Source organism: Tachysurus vachellii, chromosome 11 (genome assembly GCF_030014155.1).
Source record: "Tachysurus vachellii isolate PV-2020 chromosome 11, HZAU_Pvac_v1, whole genome shotgun sequence".
In the NCBI taxonomy this organism is placed as follows: Eukaryota; Metazoa; Chordata; class Actinopteri; order Siluriformes; family Bagridae; genus Tachysurus; species Tachysurus vachellii.
The window spans coordinates 6515017-6531814 of NC_083470.1; the positions used below are offsets into that span (position 1 = coordinate 6515017).

Sequence of the window (16798 nt, forward strand, 5' to 3'; positions counted from 1 at the left end):
CTCACACACACACACACACACACACTCTGCTGTGTGGATTAAAACTGTAAGTTAGGTGCTTCAGGCAGGATGGAGCCTGTTCTCCACAGCAGTTTTATCAGTCCCAAACACACACAGGAATTCCGGTTTGGGAATGACCGTCCGATTCCCAGCTTCCACAGGAAGGCAGAATAAAAAGCAGCTCATCGTTGGGAAAGGCGTCTCATTTCTCTGCAGTCCAGCTACAGGGACAGAGCTCACACCAAACCTCACACCATTCTTCAAACCTCCAGTGGCCTTAGAGGGACTCATTCAGCTTTACTGCTTCACTGGGACATTAAACAGCAGTAACAGGTAAAGTAACCACTGGGAGTTTAGTATAAAGTGTAAAGTACTCCGAGTTTAGTATAAAGTGTAAAGTAACTACTGGGAGTTTAGTATACAGTGTAAAGTAACTACTGCGAGTTTAGTATACAGTGTAAAGTAACTACTGGGAGTTTATTTCTTATGCATTGTAGTGTCTTGTGTATACGGGCGGAAAGTTTGACAGCGTTTAACTGAAATGCAGTTATTCAGTTTCCGCTCGTGCGCCTCCTTGTGGCAGCTTTTAGAATTGTACACTAGTCTCCAACATTTTTTTAATTAATGCGTTAGATATTTATTAGCTATTTATTTTAGCTTTTTCTTTTAGATATAGATTAGATATTTTAGATTATATAATTTAGTTTATATAATAGATTTTAGATATTTTTCAGAAGAAATATCAGAAGTGCTGCACATTTAGTTACCTGAAAAAGATTCTAAAGGCATTTTAAAATAGATATTATCATTAACTTTATTATTAACTCTTAATTATTCAATTCTTAAAAGTTAACTATTATTAACTCATATGTTGGATGAATCTCAGAAAGACAGGGAATAGACTGTGGGGCACCAGTCCATATTATTATTATTATTATTATTATTATTATTATTATTATTATTATTATTATTATTATTATTTTCTTTTATTATTATTATTATTATTATTATTATTATTATTATTATTATTATGACAATACAGTGGAATTGACCCATTTCACATGGCTGAGAACTATTTTGCTGATTTGTACCATTTGTTCTTTTTTTTAACAGGAGGTCCCTGATCAACTGAGCAGAAGAAGGGTGATCTAATATCAGATAAACTGGCCTGCTTCCCAGCTCATTATTACTTTTGGTACGCGCTAGGCCTGCCTCAAACTCGTACCGTGAGTAATAATGCACTGTGGCAGGCATTAAGCTACCTGACACTGCAGCTACAGCTCTGGAGTCCAGGAAAAAGGAGCATCATGAAGACTGCAATTTACATGTGATTTTTACTGTTTGGACATTTACTATTTGTTTTTAATGAATGAGTGCATGAAATAACAATTACTGGTGATACTGTATACTGTAGGAGATATGGGTTTTTAATGTTGAGACATATGTCCTGTGGGATTTCTGTGCAGTTTTGTTTGCAGGTAACTTGTACATTGCATTATAAAATTGAGCTTCAGTTCAATACAAAATCATATATTATTATTATTATTATTATTATTATTATTATTAGTAGTAGTAGTAATAGTAGTAGTAGTAGTAGTAGTAGTAGTAGTATAGTGACAGATATACCTATTTCTAACAAACTAATTCTAATTGTATTTTAACATTTTAATATTTTTATCTATAGGTTGTGTGTTATATATAGGTTGTGTTTTAATACATATTTAAGAATTAATTATTTGTGACTGGATGGGTTATCTGATATCTAATTCCGTTCTAGATTTGGTGTTTTATATTCTTTACTAAATGAAGTTTATGCCAGCAACGTATCATTAAAGCACAATGAACACAGACAGTACGCTGTGTTAGTAAACAGCGCCCTCCTCTGGAACACAACTTAAAACGCTATTGTGCGGTTTCTCATTCTAGATTCCCAAAACGGTCATTACGTCACATAGTTACACTGTTGATGGCAACAGTGACAAACTCAACCAGACAAACTCAGCTGTGCTGCACTGGTGTTTAATTAGCGGTTAATTAAGCAATAAACATGGACGCTGAGTGTTTAGATGCGGGAATAAACATGGAGCAGAATCAGCCTGATCAAAACATCAACGTGAAAACAAACGACGTTTACAGGGTGAATGAAAATCTGCCCAAACGTTTCAACAATCCCGACTGCTTTAAAGGTTACAGGTGAGCTGAAGTTAATTAGCTTTTAAACCAGCTTTTCGGCAATTAAACCAGAATTGGCGTGTGTCATTTTTACTTATTGCTCATTCTGTATTATATACACGGGTGTAGAAATGACTAATAAAGTTCTACATGAGAATAATATACTAAGACTTCTAGATAATACGAGTCAAGTTTGCTGCTTTTGAATCTACTCAAATATACTTAAGGGTTTTAACTGTTAGCATTATGCTAATTGTCACGTTTTCCTGTTTACTTCTATCTAAAACTTTCTCAGCTTTATCTCAACTTTATCTCATAAGTTTTAGCAATTTTTCGCATTAGAATTTGACTTGATTTCTAACCAACAGCATTAGCAAAGAAAAGTAAATGTAGCCGCCTGTTGTTAGCTACTATTAGAAAAGTACTGAATTGCTGAACACTTTCTTCTAAAACCTCATTTTAAACGAGTGTTTGTTTACTCCAGCATACTGAAGCCTCTCATTATCAGTCTTTAATTATTTAATACTGCAGTCCAGAGGTTTATCCAGCCACAGACACACTCATAAGCTACAGCACTGACTATTGTGTAGAACTAGTTAGCAGAAGTGGGTTGTAAAGAATTATATTTACTTGAGTATATGTTTTTGTTGTAAAGAATTATATTTACTTGAGTATATGTTTTTGTTGTAAAGAATTATATTTACTTGAGTATATGTTTTTGTTGTAAAGAATTATATTTACTTGAGTATAAGTAAAGTATAGTACTTTTAGAGTATATTTTGATGTGTATTTCTAACTCTTACTCAAGTACATTTGTCACATCTACGTTGCAGCACAGGGAAATTCTTTCTTCACATATCTCATCTTTGGAGTTTGGGGTCAGAGCACAAGGTCAGCTATGATACAGCGCCACTGGAGCAGAAAGGGTTAAGTGCCTTGCTCAAGGGCCCAACAGTAGCAGCTTGGCCATGCTGGGGCTGCGACTGCCCCGTATCTGTGTGTGTGTAGTGAAAAAACTTAATGCGATGCTTGTTGTGTGCACCAAAACAACCTGGAATCACAGCGTACACAAATCCAGACCCCTCACTAAAGTGTAAAACATACATACAAAATAAATTTTTATTTTGAACAATTAGCTTGTTTTAAATGCAGATGCTGACAAGGTTGTGTTGTGAATGTAAAAATAAACTTAAGAGTTAACTGTTAGAAAAACATCTGGGTGTGAGTTTGAGATTTTAATGTAAATGACAGGTTATGTGACGTTAATGTGCCCATCGCTGGACTGAGATAGGCTACTTTACTTCAAACTGTTTTATATAAGAAGAACAAAGAGACTCTCAAGGAGAGGTGTGTGAAAGCTCTTCAAGTAGTTTGAAATTCTGGGTTGTTGTTTCAAATCAATTAGATCAGAAGTAACTAGCTACTTGAGTAGTTTTTTTGATTCATTCATTTTCTACCGCTTATCCAAACTATTCTCGGGTCATGGGGAGCCTGTGCCTATCTCAGGCGTCATTGGGCATCAAGGCAGGATACACCCTGGACGGAGTGTAGTTTTTTCAGTAATACTTTTTTTACTCTTACTCAAGTTACTATATAAAGATTTTTACTTGAGTAAATATTTCCAGAAGTACTTTTACTTGGATAACTCTGATGGTCAAGATGTGTGTGTGTGTGTGTGTGTATATATATATATATATATAAATAATGTATATTTCTGAACTTGATAAGATATCGTAAACAGAAATATGCAGGAGCTTGTCCATTTGATGCATAGTGTACAGTTAATGGATAGCTGAGACAATAAGAGAAAGGAGTAAAATGGGGGTTTGCTTTGTTTATGTTAATGTGTTTAGGTACATACTGTATTTAAACCTGTCTAATATTATATTTAGCATTAAAAAAAAGTTTGGCGTCTCTGCATGCTTGCACTGAAGATACAAATTTAAGATAGCTTTGGGCTCCACAGCACAACAGAAAAGGATGTACCATATCCTGATAATAAAAGGAAACATACAATTATACAAATAATACGTTACAATAAGTAAGATATAAAAACACACCAAATAAGAACATACTATCAAAACAAGTAAGATAAAAAAAATCAATTTCAAGTAAAAGCTACCCTAGAGAAATAACCTTTAAGGGAGGATTTAAAGACACTAAGGGATTCTGCTTGCCTAATCCAAACAGGCAAGGAATTCCAGAGTCTTGGAGCTACAGAAGAAAATGCCCGATCACCAGTAGATTGTAAACGGGTATGTGGGACGATTAAAAGGCCGGTTTCCGAAGAGCAGAGAGCACGCACAGGTGTGTAGGGGGCTAAAAGCTCATTAAGGTAAACCATTGAAAGCTTTGTAGGTAAGCATAAGTATTTTAAAATCCATCCGAAATCTGACAGGGAGCCAATGTAAGGACTCCAAGAGTGGAGTGATGTGATCCCTTGTCCTGGTTGCAGGCAGGATTCGGTCGGCTGAATTTTGAACCAACTGTATTTAGGGTAGCGTTTGAGACCCTGACCAGCAAAGCATTACAATAATCAATATGAGAGAACACAAAGATATTAATCAACTTTTCAGCCACCGGGAGTGACAGCATAGGACACATTTTGGCAATGTTTTTTAAATGAAAGAATGATGTCTTTACAGTGTTCTGAACAGGGGGAACAAATGTTAAATGTGCATCAAATATCACCCCTAATTTTTTTTTCTTTTCTGTCAATCAGAGAAAGACTAGCCAATCGTGTGTCTGTGAGGTTTGTGTTTAAAAATCGGTGTATTCAACCGCCCTGTGATGTAAATCCTAACCCTCAGGGTTCCTGCAAATGGTTGGTAGCTAGCTAGATAAGGAAGAGCTAGCTACAGTACTAGTTGGTGGGAATTAGAAGTGATGGAAATTGAGGAGGAATTAAACATCCTGAAGCTCATAATTCGCTCTTCTTCCATTGCAGTAAGAAGAGGATCCACCTGCTGTACCAAACCACCAGCCAGACATATGGTAGCAGAAAACCTACAGTTCATGAAATGCCGGTACATTTGTGCACTGTAACACAATTCTCACATTTTTGGGTCCCAGTTATAATCAAATGTGTTTTCACTTTCTTCCATCGTTTATTTCAGACATCCTTTCATGGCCGTCAGAACCGGTTTTCAGACCACATCATGAAAAGTGGAATGTCTCGCGATAGCGGCATCAACACATGGCTGGAGAAGAGTCGCATCACCGGGCCAAATGCCATCAACATTATGCACGACAGAATCATTTTCCATCGTTTATGCCACACTGCAGGAAACGATCAAACAGATACTAACAAGATTTGAGACTAATACATTGTTTTGGCCTGTAATGAATAAAATGCTTTTTAATGAAGTTATCAAAAGTCATGTACACAAAATATCCCAGACACTTTATTGCATGATTTATTTGCAGAACAGTGGAGGAACAAGTAGCTCTGCTGCCTTAAAGCTCTAGATTTATCCAGAGTAATACTAAAAAATAAACACGTATGGCAACAATCCTGAAAGTCAGTTCTACCAATACTGTATGTAAATGTAATTACTGTATATGTAATTACTTTCTATGAATGCTTTACTCCCAACACACATGAATCAAAGAGAGCTTTGGCTGAATATGTAGTGGTGTTATACAATGCATATTGAACCAAAGAAAATTGCTCCTTAGAATATCACAAGAGTGTTTGTGTGATGTTGTGTTCATTTCTTTTATGCTGAAGGAACTGAAATGTGACTTAAAATAACTAAAATGTGTGTCCATTCATCTTGAAATGAACATATACGGCCAGTCAAAGGTTTTTGATCAGTTTACTCTAAAAACTAGAATAACAATTAAACAGGTGATTCACAGAAACCCCAGACGCTTTTTTTATCCCACCTTTTGGAGGTTGGGGTCAGAGCGCAGGGTCAGATATGATACAGCACCCCTGGAGCTGAGATGAATAAGGGCCCAACAGTGGCAGATTGGCAGGGCTGGGGTTTGAACCCTGATCCTCCGAACTACAACCCACAGCCTTGAAACTCCACTGCCGTATGCCATAAAGGCATTAACTGATGGCTTTCAGCTCCAAATGGAACTCTCACTGCTTATCAAAGACAGGAGGGTGTACTGTAAAACCATAGATCTAATAGAACTGTGTTAATACTGATTGTAGAGTAAATATATGTTGTGTGCTACCTAATCAAGAGTGAGGATTTTTCCAATTATAGTTTTCTATTTTAAAATTAGACCATTACTTAAAGTTTTCCAAAACTGCCACATACACGTGTCAGTAAAGCAGGCTTAAAAATTTAGCCTTAGTGCAAGCCATATGTTCAGTGTATTTCCACTTACAACCATTAGTATAGCTGTTGTACTTTATACCATCTACTTTAAACCAGCTGAGGCTTATTTTTTTTGTATTGTTTTCTTGAGAGAACAGAGAAGGGGCTTGGCCCTGCTAGCTCATTTATACTAACTGGGCCTGATGCTCAATTTTAAATAATCATTTAGATATGAACATTCAAACACCTTTAATTAAAAAGAAGAAACAAGATTCTACCAGCTGTAGTTCAGTAGAGTTTTTTATTTGGTGTTAAAGTCCAGTCAAGTGTACGCATGTATTGTATATGTACACAAACTGGAGGCCATCAAAACATTGTTCATGAATTATAAAAGCACTTTTTAACCATGTAAAGGTACAGCAGACTAACACAGAACGAAGTATAGAAACAAAATGAAATGCTGTGAGGAACAAAATAACATATAGCAATGTACAGCAAACACATTAGACAGACTCTCTCACACACACACACACACACACACACACACACCTGAGCCAGGCTGTGGGAAACACAACTCGGAACACACTCCATTACTCCTGGCTGTTGCTAGCAGTAAAGACAGGGGTGGCAGGTGAACATTATTATAGTATTAAGGGTTTTGGTGTCGTCTTTTCCCTGTTTGCCCTTGAAGCTTGTGAGCAGCAGAATAATATTTATTGTCCAGCGGTCTGGATTGTCAAGTCCCCACACCTCCGTATTAGTCAGAAAGTAAAAGGCACTTCAAAACATCGTAACAAAATCCAGTGTATTGTATCTTATAATCATATACTCGTGATCAGAAATGACGGAATGCAAAGTCTGAGAAGTTTGCACTCCAAAGAGTGGCCTTTTCAGACCATTCTGCAGGCATTTTGCTTCATTGGGCATACAAAATAACAAACTGTAACAAAATAGCTAGCCTGTTTCACGTGCCAGGCTTTTGGTTGTCATGTAGCAAAAGACAAAGAATCATGGCAAGAAGTTTCAGTAGCTCTGGGAAAAAACAAACAAAAAAAAAAAAAACAGTTGCATAGGCAAGAAAAAAGTGGCTCCTTCCTTCCACACAAAGGACAAAAAATTAACTGGCATAAATATATAGAAATATATGTTATTAACAAATATGCCATCTTGTCCACATGGAATTAAATCTGAAATTATAAAAGATCAGGAAAAAAAAAAATAAGCAGAAAGGCTTGGGCGTGAGCAGCTGTTGGAAGCCCTGTTGGTGGAATGGTGGAACAGTGTGTGGAGCTCTAGCAGACTTAGCTCTACAGCTCTGTGTCCTGATATTCTTGTGTGTTGTGATAGTAGCCGTGTTTGGTCGGGTCTGCTAACCATTGCTGGTACTCTTCCTCACCTGTGTCCTCTTTGCTGAGGCAGGCTGAAATACTGTCTGAGTAGGGCACTTTGGAGGGAGGAGTCTGAGGTTCCGGCCTCGCGCTGGATCTGTGCACAGAGATACAGGGTTAGAAGTAGAAGTAGAAGTTAGTAGCGATCAATATGATTTTTTTTAGCTTCTGTCAGCAATGTATCTCTTGCTATTCAATCAGGTACAAAACATACATGGATGGTTTGGGGGGGGAAAGTTGCCCACAGTCACAGAATTTACTCTAAAGTGGCCAGGTGTCTTCAATAGGAGATGGTCAGGGGCTGTGCTTCAGTTATTCACAGGGATATTACAGAAAATGAAGGAGAAACTAATTACAGTTGATAGATCATGGCAAGAACAGAGGCAGCTTGACACACTGTCAGTGTCACATAACCTAATATTGTTTTCCAACGATAAAAATGTGTACAACCATCCACTAGTATTTATTTATTAGTTTCTATTTTTACTTTTTCTGACTGTTGCCACTGAATCAGGGACAGGGACTAGAATGAGTGGACATGATGCTTTGGTCACCAAGCAGGTTTCTTTTTTTGGGTCATGGAAACATTTCTTACTCCTGAGGGGAAACAGCACTTACCCAATAGGCTGTGGTCTGCTGTGGTCCAGTTTCGGCGATTTTATGGGGACAGCATAGATGTCTGGGTGCTTCTGAGCAATCTCCAACTAACAAGCAGAGTACTATGAGCGTTTCATGCAATTTATTTTTTAACGTTAAATTTATTTCATACACTATCACACATCCTCATTACCCTGGCTTCCTGGGCCTGCTGTAGCTCCACAAGTCTTTGTGCTCTTGCGAATTGGTCCATCTTCTCAAAGGCTTTCAGCTTGCCCAAAAAGGACTTTTTGGAAGGGTCCTCAGGGCTCTTCTCTGGAGGTTCCCGGTCCTTGACTGGACTATCCAGCAGACCTCTGGGGCTTCGAGGCACAGAAGTGGGCTTTAGTGCTATAGGAGGTGGGAGAGGTTTGGTGATGCTGGGCGAGTTTTGGACATGATGGTGTTCGATGCTGGCAGGGTTGCTGGCATTTTGATCTCGTGCTTGGTTGAAGTGTCCATGGGGGGTCTCACCTTGAGCCAATGGTTTCACCTGAGGAAAACAGCCCACATTAGATACTGTAAAGCTCTTGGTATGCCAGGCAAAGTTTTTCTGACAAAGATGAGCATTTTTGCATTGGTAAAAGGATCTGATGTTGTAATACCATTAATTTGCTAAATACTTTGAAGTCTTATCATCCATTAAACCAGCATCTGATCTTCCTAAAGTCTCATATTACAGAATATATTGAATAGTGCATTTAATTACCATCTTTCTTACAATGTGAACTTTTATTTTTGTTTTTTTTTTAGCTTCTGTCAGCAATGTATCTCTCGCTATTCAATTAGGTACAAAACATACAATAGTTATATATTTCTTCTAGTATTACTGGCTCTATGAGACAAATGTCACACCTGGATGACTGCAGGGCTGGCTGAACGGCTGACCCTGGGTGGCTCGGGGAGGAAGGTAGACATTACTGGAGGACTGGTTTCAACCGGCGACTCTCTGCTCACCACACCCATGCGGGAGTTGAAGCGAATCTCTGGGCTGGACTTCCTGAGGATCTACAGGACAAGCGTAAGATCACACACTCTCAGGGATGGTCTGGTGTTTATAAGGTTTTATATCTGGACTCTGGACCAGCATATCTACTGTGCTCCACATTCAGACCCAGCAAATTTCTTTCACTGGGCCAAATCAAATGCTTGAAAACATTATATCAGAGGAAATAAATGCCCAGAAACTCTAGTTTTCTACACATGCTATTATATCAGTTATTTAATCAGACTAGAGAATAGCTATACGGCTAAAGACATTAGCTGAGTTTTCAGATTACCAGACAGGTTTTTCATATTATGTAATACTCCCTCTGCTTCAAACTCAAGACATGTCGAACCATCTGTCTAGAATCCATGGCACTATTCAAGTGGTAACATGAAGCGTTACTGTGAAATAAAACAGTCACTTCAAATTCTTACTTATAGCCATCCTTAATGTTTCAGCATTAAAATGTTAATGCTGTACTTTTTTAATCTAAGAATATTTTGCAAATTTAGCCAAATATCTTTACCATATAGGATATGAGAGATAATAAAGCAATTCTGTGAAAATGTAAAATCATCTTACTGCAGTATGTCTATGTATTGGCTGTTAGTTGGGAATGCTGTGATTATATATATAAAACAGTAGGGGGCAGAAGAGACCGTGTTAATGTACATACAGTAACTTTGGGCTTTGATCAATTTTAAAAAGAATTTGAAATTAAATTAAATGAAATTTTAATCTTAATGCTTATAATGATGTGTGCAAACCACGAGAGAAACACCCTGTAACCGATGGTGTGTTTGTGAGGGGTGAGTGTGTGTCTAATATTTGTGACTATATTATTGTTTTTTTTGTCTAATGGATGTTGTTTGTATACATGTACAGATTGTTTGTATAAGTTTGTACAGAACTAAAGCATTTGAACTTTTCCAGTCAATACAATACTGACTAGACAGTCATAGCAGCTGTGTGTGTGTTGTGTGTGTGTGTGGGGGGGGGTGTTTCTGTTCTTTAATCTGCCTCAGAGTATCCGATGATAATTTTCCATTTGTGTATGTATTTTGTGTGTGTGTGTCTTTGTGTTAGTGTGTGTGCACTCTCTGACCTCCTCTGGCATGACCGGCTCAGAGGATCTACTGATGGCTGACACTCGCTGACGCTCTAGTGTTTCATCAGGCTCGTTATCGGTATAGGCTCCTCCCTCGTCAGCTGTGTCATCATAGTCGCTGGTCACACGGCTGTCCATGCTCAGATAGTCAGCACTCATCGCCGATAGATAAGACATACGATCGTCGTGGAGATCAAGGTCTCCATCAGCCGTCCCTTCCAGCTAAAAGAGACACATGATGGATCTTGGGTACAGACAGGAGCGAAAAAAAACCCCACACACACACACACAAACAAAAACAAATCTGTAGAGAACAATCAAAGAAAGATGAACAGTAAACTGCACAGAAAGAAACAAAAGAGGTCTAATATGACGAACAAATCAATAATAAGAAGACATGCAGTGATCAAAATATACCGAATAGAGATAATGGAATAAAGTTTGGAAATATGAAGGAAGGGATACTGAAAGTATAAGACAGAGAAATGAATGATGATGCGGTTTTGGAGAACTGATGGAGAACTGAGGTGTCTGGGGTTTACCTTTCCCTCGGAAACCCATACTGCCTGGGTCTGCTGCTGCTGAATGCAGTCTTTCACACTGCCGTACCATGCATCATTGGCTGCGTTCAGATCAATAACAACTAATACAGTAAAGAAACAAGCAGAGAGAGAGAGAGAGAGAGAAATCAGGACATTTCGATCTGAACACCTGGTTCAGCAGGTTAACCTATTGATCTATTTAGTAACCGCTTTAGCAGTTAACTGCTACAATCACTAATCTTCTACAGCATTCTGTGCAGGGATAGATACCAGAAACAAATTAATCTCAAATGGAGATAAAGTCTGTGCAGTACTGCTATAAAATATTACCTGTATTTTACATTTGCTGTAATGAAATGCACAGCATACTCCCACTACTGATTGGTCAGAAGGTGTTTATTCCTGCTTCCGGTTGGTCAGAAGCAGCTGTAAATTTTACAGCAATCACAGCTTTATATTAATGCGCTCATTTTAATACATTCTCGTTTCAGTAGCAGCTTACACAGAGACCTGTATAGTTGACTATACTGCACTTAAATTTTAAACTAAAAAAAATTGCAGTAATTTTTGAAGCTGCACACACACACACACACACACACACACATACATGCGCGTACACACGCATGCACGCACGCACACACACGACTCACCAGTGAAGAGGTGTGAGCAGGATTTCCTGAGCTTGATGGCCTGGTCAAAGAGCTTGCGGGCACTTCGGTTTGAGTTAGGGATGATCCTCTGCCTTATGGTCTTCACCCCCTGCTTACTCTCTGGATTAAAGAAGATGACAATGGGGTACCACTGTGTGTAATTTAGTGTGTCCACAGCCTTGGGGGTCACATCCAGAAGAGCATGTTTATCCTGGGGAGAGCAAGTAAAAAAAGGGACAGAACACACTGATATCTGGATTCAATCATGATAAAGATATTTGAAATTAAGTCCATGCTGAAAAAAGTCATTAAGAAAAAAGAGCATGAAAATAATGTAAATACTTTAAACATAACTTATGCCCATGTGGTGCAAGGATCACTGTGTATATGTTAAGTGTATTACCTGTTCAATGATCTGTCGGATGGTGTTGAGACGCACAACACCAGAAGACTTCTCGGACCCTGCATCTTTAGGCTCTGTTTCTAATGAGTAGTCATCATAGAACAGAGTAAATTATAGACATGATATAATTTAAAGACACTAAATAATTTTCTACATCCAACAGTAACTACTGAAGAACTCACTGAAATATCAGTAGTTGGTCTTGCTAACAATTTTCAATACTTGGTATTGCTAGCAACTTTTAATATAGCAGTTTTTGTTGTGGATGTTGAAATTTTCTCCATTTCAGGCTTCTGTTAAGATTTTTCTGGACCTGAAACTAGCTCCGCCCACCAGTTGGAACAACGCTTTTCATGTTTATGTCCCTTTTCACAAGGTGTATGTAGTTCCAGGAAAAGGATGTCTAGAGGGAGGGTTTTAATACAGTGTGTCTCTACTCACTGGCAATGATGAACTCATCCGGCAGCTCGGTGGCCAGTTTATGACTGGCAGCGTCAGCTATAGGACCGAACAGAACCACAGGCCTCCTGAAACCAGCTAAGGAACAGATATAGAGGGGTTAGAGAAAATTCTTAATGAAAGCGCATTATAAAACATTATAGACCTGAATTCTACATGGTACTGTAGGACTCCCTGCTAAAATATATAAATAAATCCACTGTTAATAGTTGAAATACGTCTTCAAATTCTTCACTCTGAAAGAAAAAGTACTGTAAAAGAAAATATTTTCTGTCTTAATTCACACATTGATTATAGTAACTGTAAATTAGTGCCCATTTCAACAGCTTTATTTCTAATCCTTCAAAAGTTAGACCAGCTGCAAAGAAATAGTTAGCTGTCACAATAAGAGTGGAAAAAATGAATGTAGTGTGCAGAAGGTAGATTTTTTTTCTTTTAAAATGTAGTATGTAAAAATGAATAAAAACATTGAGTCGAGTGAAGCAAGAAAGCGACTGCACAGATGAACCTATGTGATGCTAAGCTCGCTGTGATTCAGGACTTAAAGTTTATAAAAACTATAAAAAGCTAAAGTTTATTTTTATTACAAATACCTGCAAATAAATCAGGTTAAGTATAGTTGCAATTTTAATGTTGTTACTTTCTGCTAGTCAGTTATGTGCCCATGTGCAGATGAATAAATCACATTCTGTCTCTCTCTCTCTCTTTCTGTCTGTCTCTCCCTCCCTCCAATCCCCTCTTACTCCCTCTCCCTCCCTCCCTCCCTCCCTCTCCCTCTCTCTCTCTCTCTCCTTCATTAGCATATTGTAAATGTAGAGACTGAGAGACGCTCTATGTGTCAGTTCTACCCTCAGGGTTTGTCCGTGAACGGTTCTGGCTCTAACAAGGCTGTTAAATGTTTAATCGGCACCAGCTCCTGCACCCACTGTCTCACAAATGCCACGGTGTACCAGTCTTTCACAGTTTAATTATTTTCCACAGACCTGTAAGCTATTCACACATACTGCCATAATAATTTTAACACGTCTCAATTTCATTATGGCTGCCTCAATTTCTGTCTGTCTCTCAGAGTCCTACCCTCTCTGAGCACCACCCGTTCGTAGGCAGGGAAGCGGGTAGAGACGAAGCTCATTTCTTCTCGGTTCTTGCGTAAATCCTTCTTCTTAGCTGCTCTCTGCCCGCGGAGTCTCCAGAAGTCAGCTCTGTCGCTGCTAGAGGTTTTAGGAGTGTGCTGAACATTAGTCATCTGCTCAGCTCTGCAAGGGGGAGAGACAGGAGAAGGAAAGGATGAGTGGTTAAACATAATTATTAATAAATGCATTCCATACTGATTGTGTGTCTTTCCACCACACGACTCACCTGCTCTTGTTGGGAATGATGCCTTTCTCCAGCAGCTGGTTGTCTTTGCCTACACGGATAGCTAGCCAGTTTCCCAGCTTGCCATCATACAGGGTGTCCACCACTTTGAAGATGTCCCCTCGGGAAAAGGCCAGGCACTGCGGCTGTTCCTTTTCATAGTCAAAGTGCGTTCGTATAAAGAAGGAGTCTCCTCGTCCGGACACGAGGATGTCTTCGTAAGCTAGGACACGAATTTAGGCAACTTTAAACACTTTGGTTTACAAATCTCATGATTTGGTGGACATTCGCTGACTAAAAGTAAAATATTGGATCTTAGACGTTGATGTATATATGATAGCCAAGGAAAACCTTTAACATTGTCAAATATAAATTTTCATTTTCATGTAGTTTTGCAAAATACAGACTGTCCTGAATTGAATTCTCTTTTGTACATATCTCAAAACAGTTTTACAGCACAAGACATTTTAACAGCAACTATCAGACTACAACCTGATTTATTATTTATGTCCAATTCATCTTTGGGCAGACTTATTATTTTTTTTTACCATAGTGCTACGTTACCCATTATCACCTTTGAAGAAAATCTAAGCAATGTATCTTAAAAGTTTCTAAAGCACAGACATCATACACAACATCCAGTGGGTTTTCCAAGGCTGCCACAAATGATTTAGTTTTATGCCTATAAAATGTTCAGAGACGCCTGATGTATATGATAAAACAAAACGTAATATCATCAGTACATACAAGATACATATAAGACAATATATTGGATAGAAACAAGACTACTTAACAGTACAAGATTTCACTTCAGAGAAATTATATGATTCTATCTACTCACCCTCGTATATGCTTTAGAGGGTACATAAAGGTTTGTAATAAATGTCTGAAAGCAAAACTATAGCAATCCTGGTCAGGATTTTTTTTTTAAAACTCTCTGGTAAGACCTTCATAGGTCTCATCTCACAGCAAGCAGGCAGAGAGACTTGATAAAGGAGGAAGAAAGAGCTGACAGCAAAGGTCAGTGTTGTTCATCCTGGTTGTATACTGTGAGGTAGGGAGAGACTCTGGTTGGACTCCAAATACAATAATTCACCATGAACCGTACAGGCATTAGACAGGGGTGACTACACATCTGATTAGATATTAAATAAACAGTCAGGGCTGCTCTTAAATCTGTCATGCTTGCTTAGGCATTTCTCACTTAAACACACACACACACACACACACACACAGCTACTCGGAGGGAGCAATATTCAGGCAGTAACAGAAGCCATAACTATTAAATATTTTACTGCAGAAGAATTGGCTATCGATCTGAAAAAGTTTAAAAGGCAGAGAAGTGAGTGTGCACATGCTTTTTACACATACACATAGTATTGAAGAAACCAGAACTGGTTCAAACTGGTTTGTGCCATTGGAGAACAAGCTAGTGGTCATGTGTGTGTCTGTGTGTGTGTGTGTGTGTGTTATGATGAAGCATTGAAACATCTAACTGAATGTTAGATCTAGGACATTTCCATTATATTGCTACGTGAGCATTCTTATTTGTACTTATCATATCAATCACTGCAAATTTGTTTTAATTGAACAATTATTGCTCCAACAATCACTATTGGCAGCTTGATCAGGCATCCGATCCAGTTCAGCCTATTATTTTGCATTCAAAATATATATTTTTTTAATCCAAATCGAGGTCATATGTTTGCATTGTGTGTGAGATGTCTATTTCATCACACTTTTTGCAATGTGAGTTGTAGAAGTAATTAAATATTGTCAATATTGTTATTCTGATGCGCTCTTCTGTAAATTTTTTTCTACAGTTCCTCCTGAAGGATAAGCTGACCAAACATCCAGCATCACGTTTACACTCGAATCATGTTAACTTTAAGTTCATTCATAATGTTACAGTAAAGAGTGTCTGGTTATCTGGTCTGAATATCAATCAAAATTTCATTTCCAACATCTCATAGTAAGAGGGAACTATGTATTAGGCATTACGAGTGTGGAGGGTTAAACTGTACATGGATTCCATTAAGGCTTAATGGAAAGGAAATTAAGGAAAATGCAATGTAAATAACTAGTATTATTTCTCACGGTATAAAACAACCACCGACAAGTTTTATTAAGAGTTTCTCATGTCTGTCATTGTCTAACATTATTGTTATTATTGTGTAACAGTGTCTAAGACTCACCATCAGCTTTGCTCTGTGCCAGTATAGTGATGGTTTCTCCTCTGGGCAGCTCCAACAGGAAGAGCACCGCCTCCTCACGTATGATTCCTCGAAAGTCTACATTATTCACCTGCAGGTCAGAATCACAACCAGTTTTATACAAAATATACAAAGAAATTCTCTTTTAATGGGTTATACAGCAAATAAATGCATGTAGAGCTTGTAATGATTTATGTTTGCTTCATTGCTTTAAGAAGACGGACTGACTGGTGACCAAATTTGCCTGATTCTTTTGTTTATATGATGACTTTTTCTTTTGTTTATATGATGGCTGTGGTTGAACCTTCAAAATCTGGTCCCCGACACGAAGACCCTCCTCCTCTGCAGGGCTGCCCTCCTGAACACCGGCAATGAAGATGCCCACATCGTTTCCCCCTGCGAGCCGCAAGCCTACACTCTCCCCTTTCTGGAAGCTCACCATCATAGTGTTTTGCCTGAGGGAGCGAGAGAGAGAGAGAGAGAGAGAGAGAGAGAGAGAGAGAGCGAGAGCGAGAGAGAGGGAGAGAGAGAGAGAGAGAGAGAGAGAGAGATGGAGAAAGACATGTAAAGAGACAGGAAGAGGGGGTGAAGGATTAAGCTATTATCAAG

At 38.4% G+C, this 16798-nt stretch overlaps 2 protein-coding genes across 4 annotated transcripts in view; one reads left to right on the forward strand and one right to left on the reverse strand.

Annotated features, from left to right (window-relative positions):
• Nucleotides 1-207: 207 nt before the first annotated feature.
• pierce1 (piercer of microtubule wall 1) lies at nt 208-5538 on the forward strand. 3 transcript variants are annotated; one of them, XM_060882286.1, is made up of 5 exons: nt 208-333; nt 1114-1327; nt 1927-2193; nt 5120-5198; nt 5289-5538. In XM_060882286.1, the coding sequence occupies exons 3-5, from the start codon at nt 2048-2050 to the stop codon at nt 5487-5489; spliced, it is 426 nt and encodes a 141-aa protein (XP_060738269.1). In that variant the 5' UTR covers nt 208-333; nt 1114-1327; nt 1927-2047; the 3' UTR covers nt 5490-5538. The 3 variants fall into 3 exon arrangements, with proteins under 3 accessions (XP_060738269.1, XP_060738268.1, XP_060738270.1); XM_060882285.1 differs by having other exon boundaries at nt 1114-2193; XM_060882287.1 differs by lacking the exons at nt 208-333; nt 1114-1327 and adding an exon at nt 3006-3063 and having other exon boundaries at nt 2053-2193.
• A 1190-nt stretch (nt 5539-6728) lies between these two features.
• LOC132853898 (tight junction protein ZO-2) overlaps nt 6729-16798 on the reverse strand; it is a 49244-nt gene continuing 39174 nt past the window's right edge. The window contains exons 11-23 of the mRNA XM_060881932.1: nt 16494-16644; nt 16172-16280; nt 13980-14199; nt 13698-13876; nt 12603-12698; nt 12162-12241; nt 11759-11969; nt 11109-11209; nt 10564-10788; nt 9326-9478; nt 8625-8963; nt 8453-8538; nt 6729-7931 (exon numbers count right to left, since the gene is read on the reverse strand). Coding sequence (XP_060737915.1) covers nt 7754-7931; nt 8453-8538; nt 8625-8963; nt 9326-9478; nt 10564-10788; nt 11109-11209; nt 11759-11969; nt 12162-12241; nt 12603-12698; nt 13698-13876; nt 13980-14199; nt 16172-16280; nt 16494-16644 — 2128 coding nt within the window. The 3' untranslated portion in view covers nt 6729-7753. The remainder of the gene's footprint in view (nt 7932-8452; nt 8539-8624; nt 8964-9325; nt 9479-10563; nt 10789-11108; nt 11210-11758; nt 11970-12161; nt 12242-12602; nt 12699-13697; nt 13877-13979; nt 14200-16171; nt 16281-16493; nt 16645-16798) is intronic.

Excerpts from the sequence above, each read along its gene's own strand:
- pierce1 (XM_060882285.1), top strand. The coding sequence starts at position 2,048 with ATGGACGCTGAGTGTTTAGATGCGGGAATAAACATGGAGCAGAATCAG. Across the intron at positions 2,194-5,119 it reads GACTGCTTTAAAGGTTACAG|TAAGAAGAGGATCCACCTGC; the intron begins GTGAGCTGAAGT and ends CTTCCATTGCAG. Across the intron at positions 5,199-5,288 it reads CTACAGTTCATGAAATGCCG|ACATCCTTTCATGGCCGTCA; the intron begins GTACATTTGTGC and ends CGTTTATTTCAG.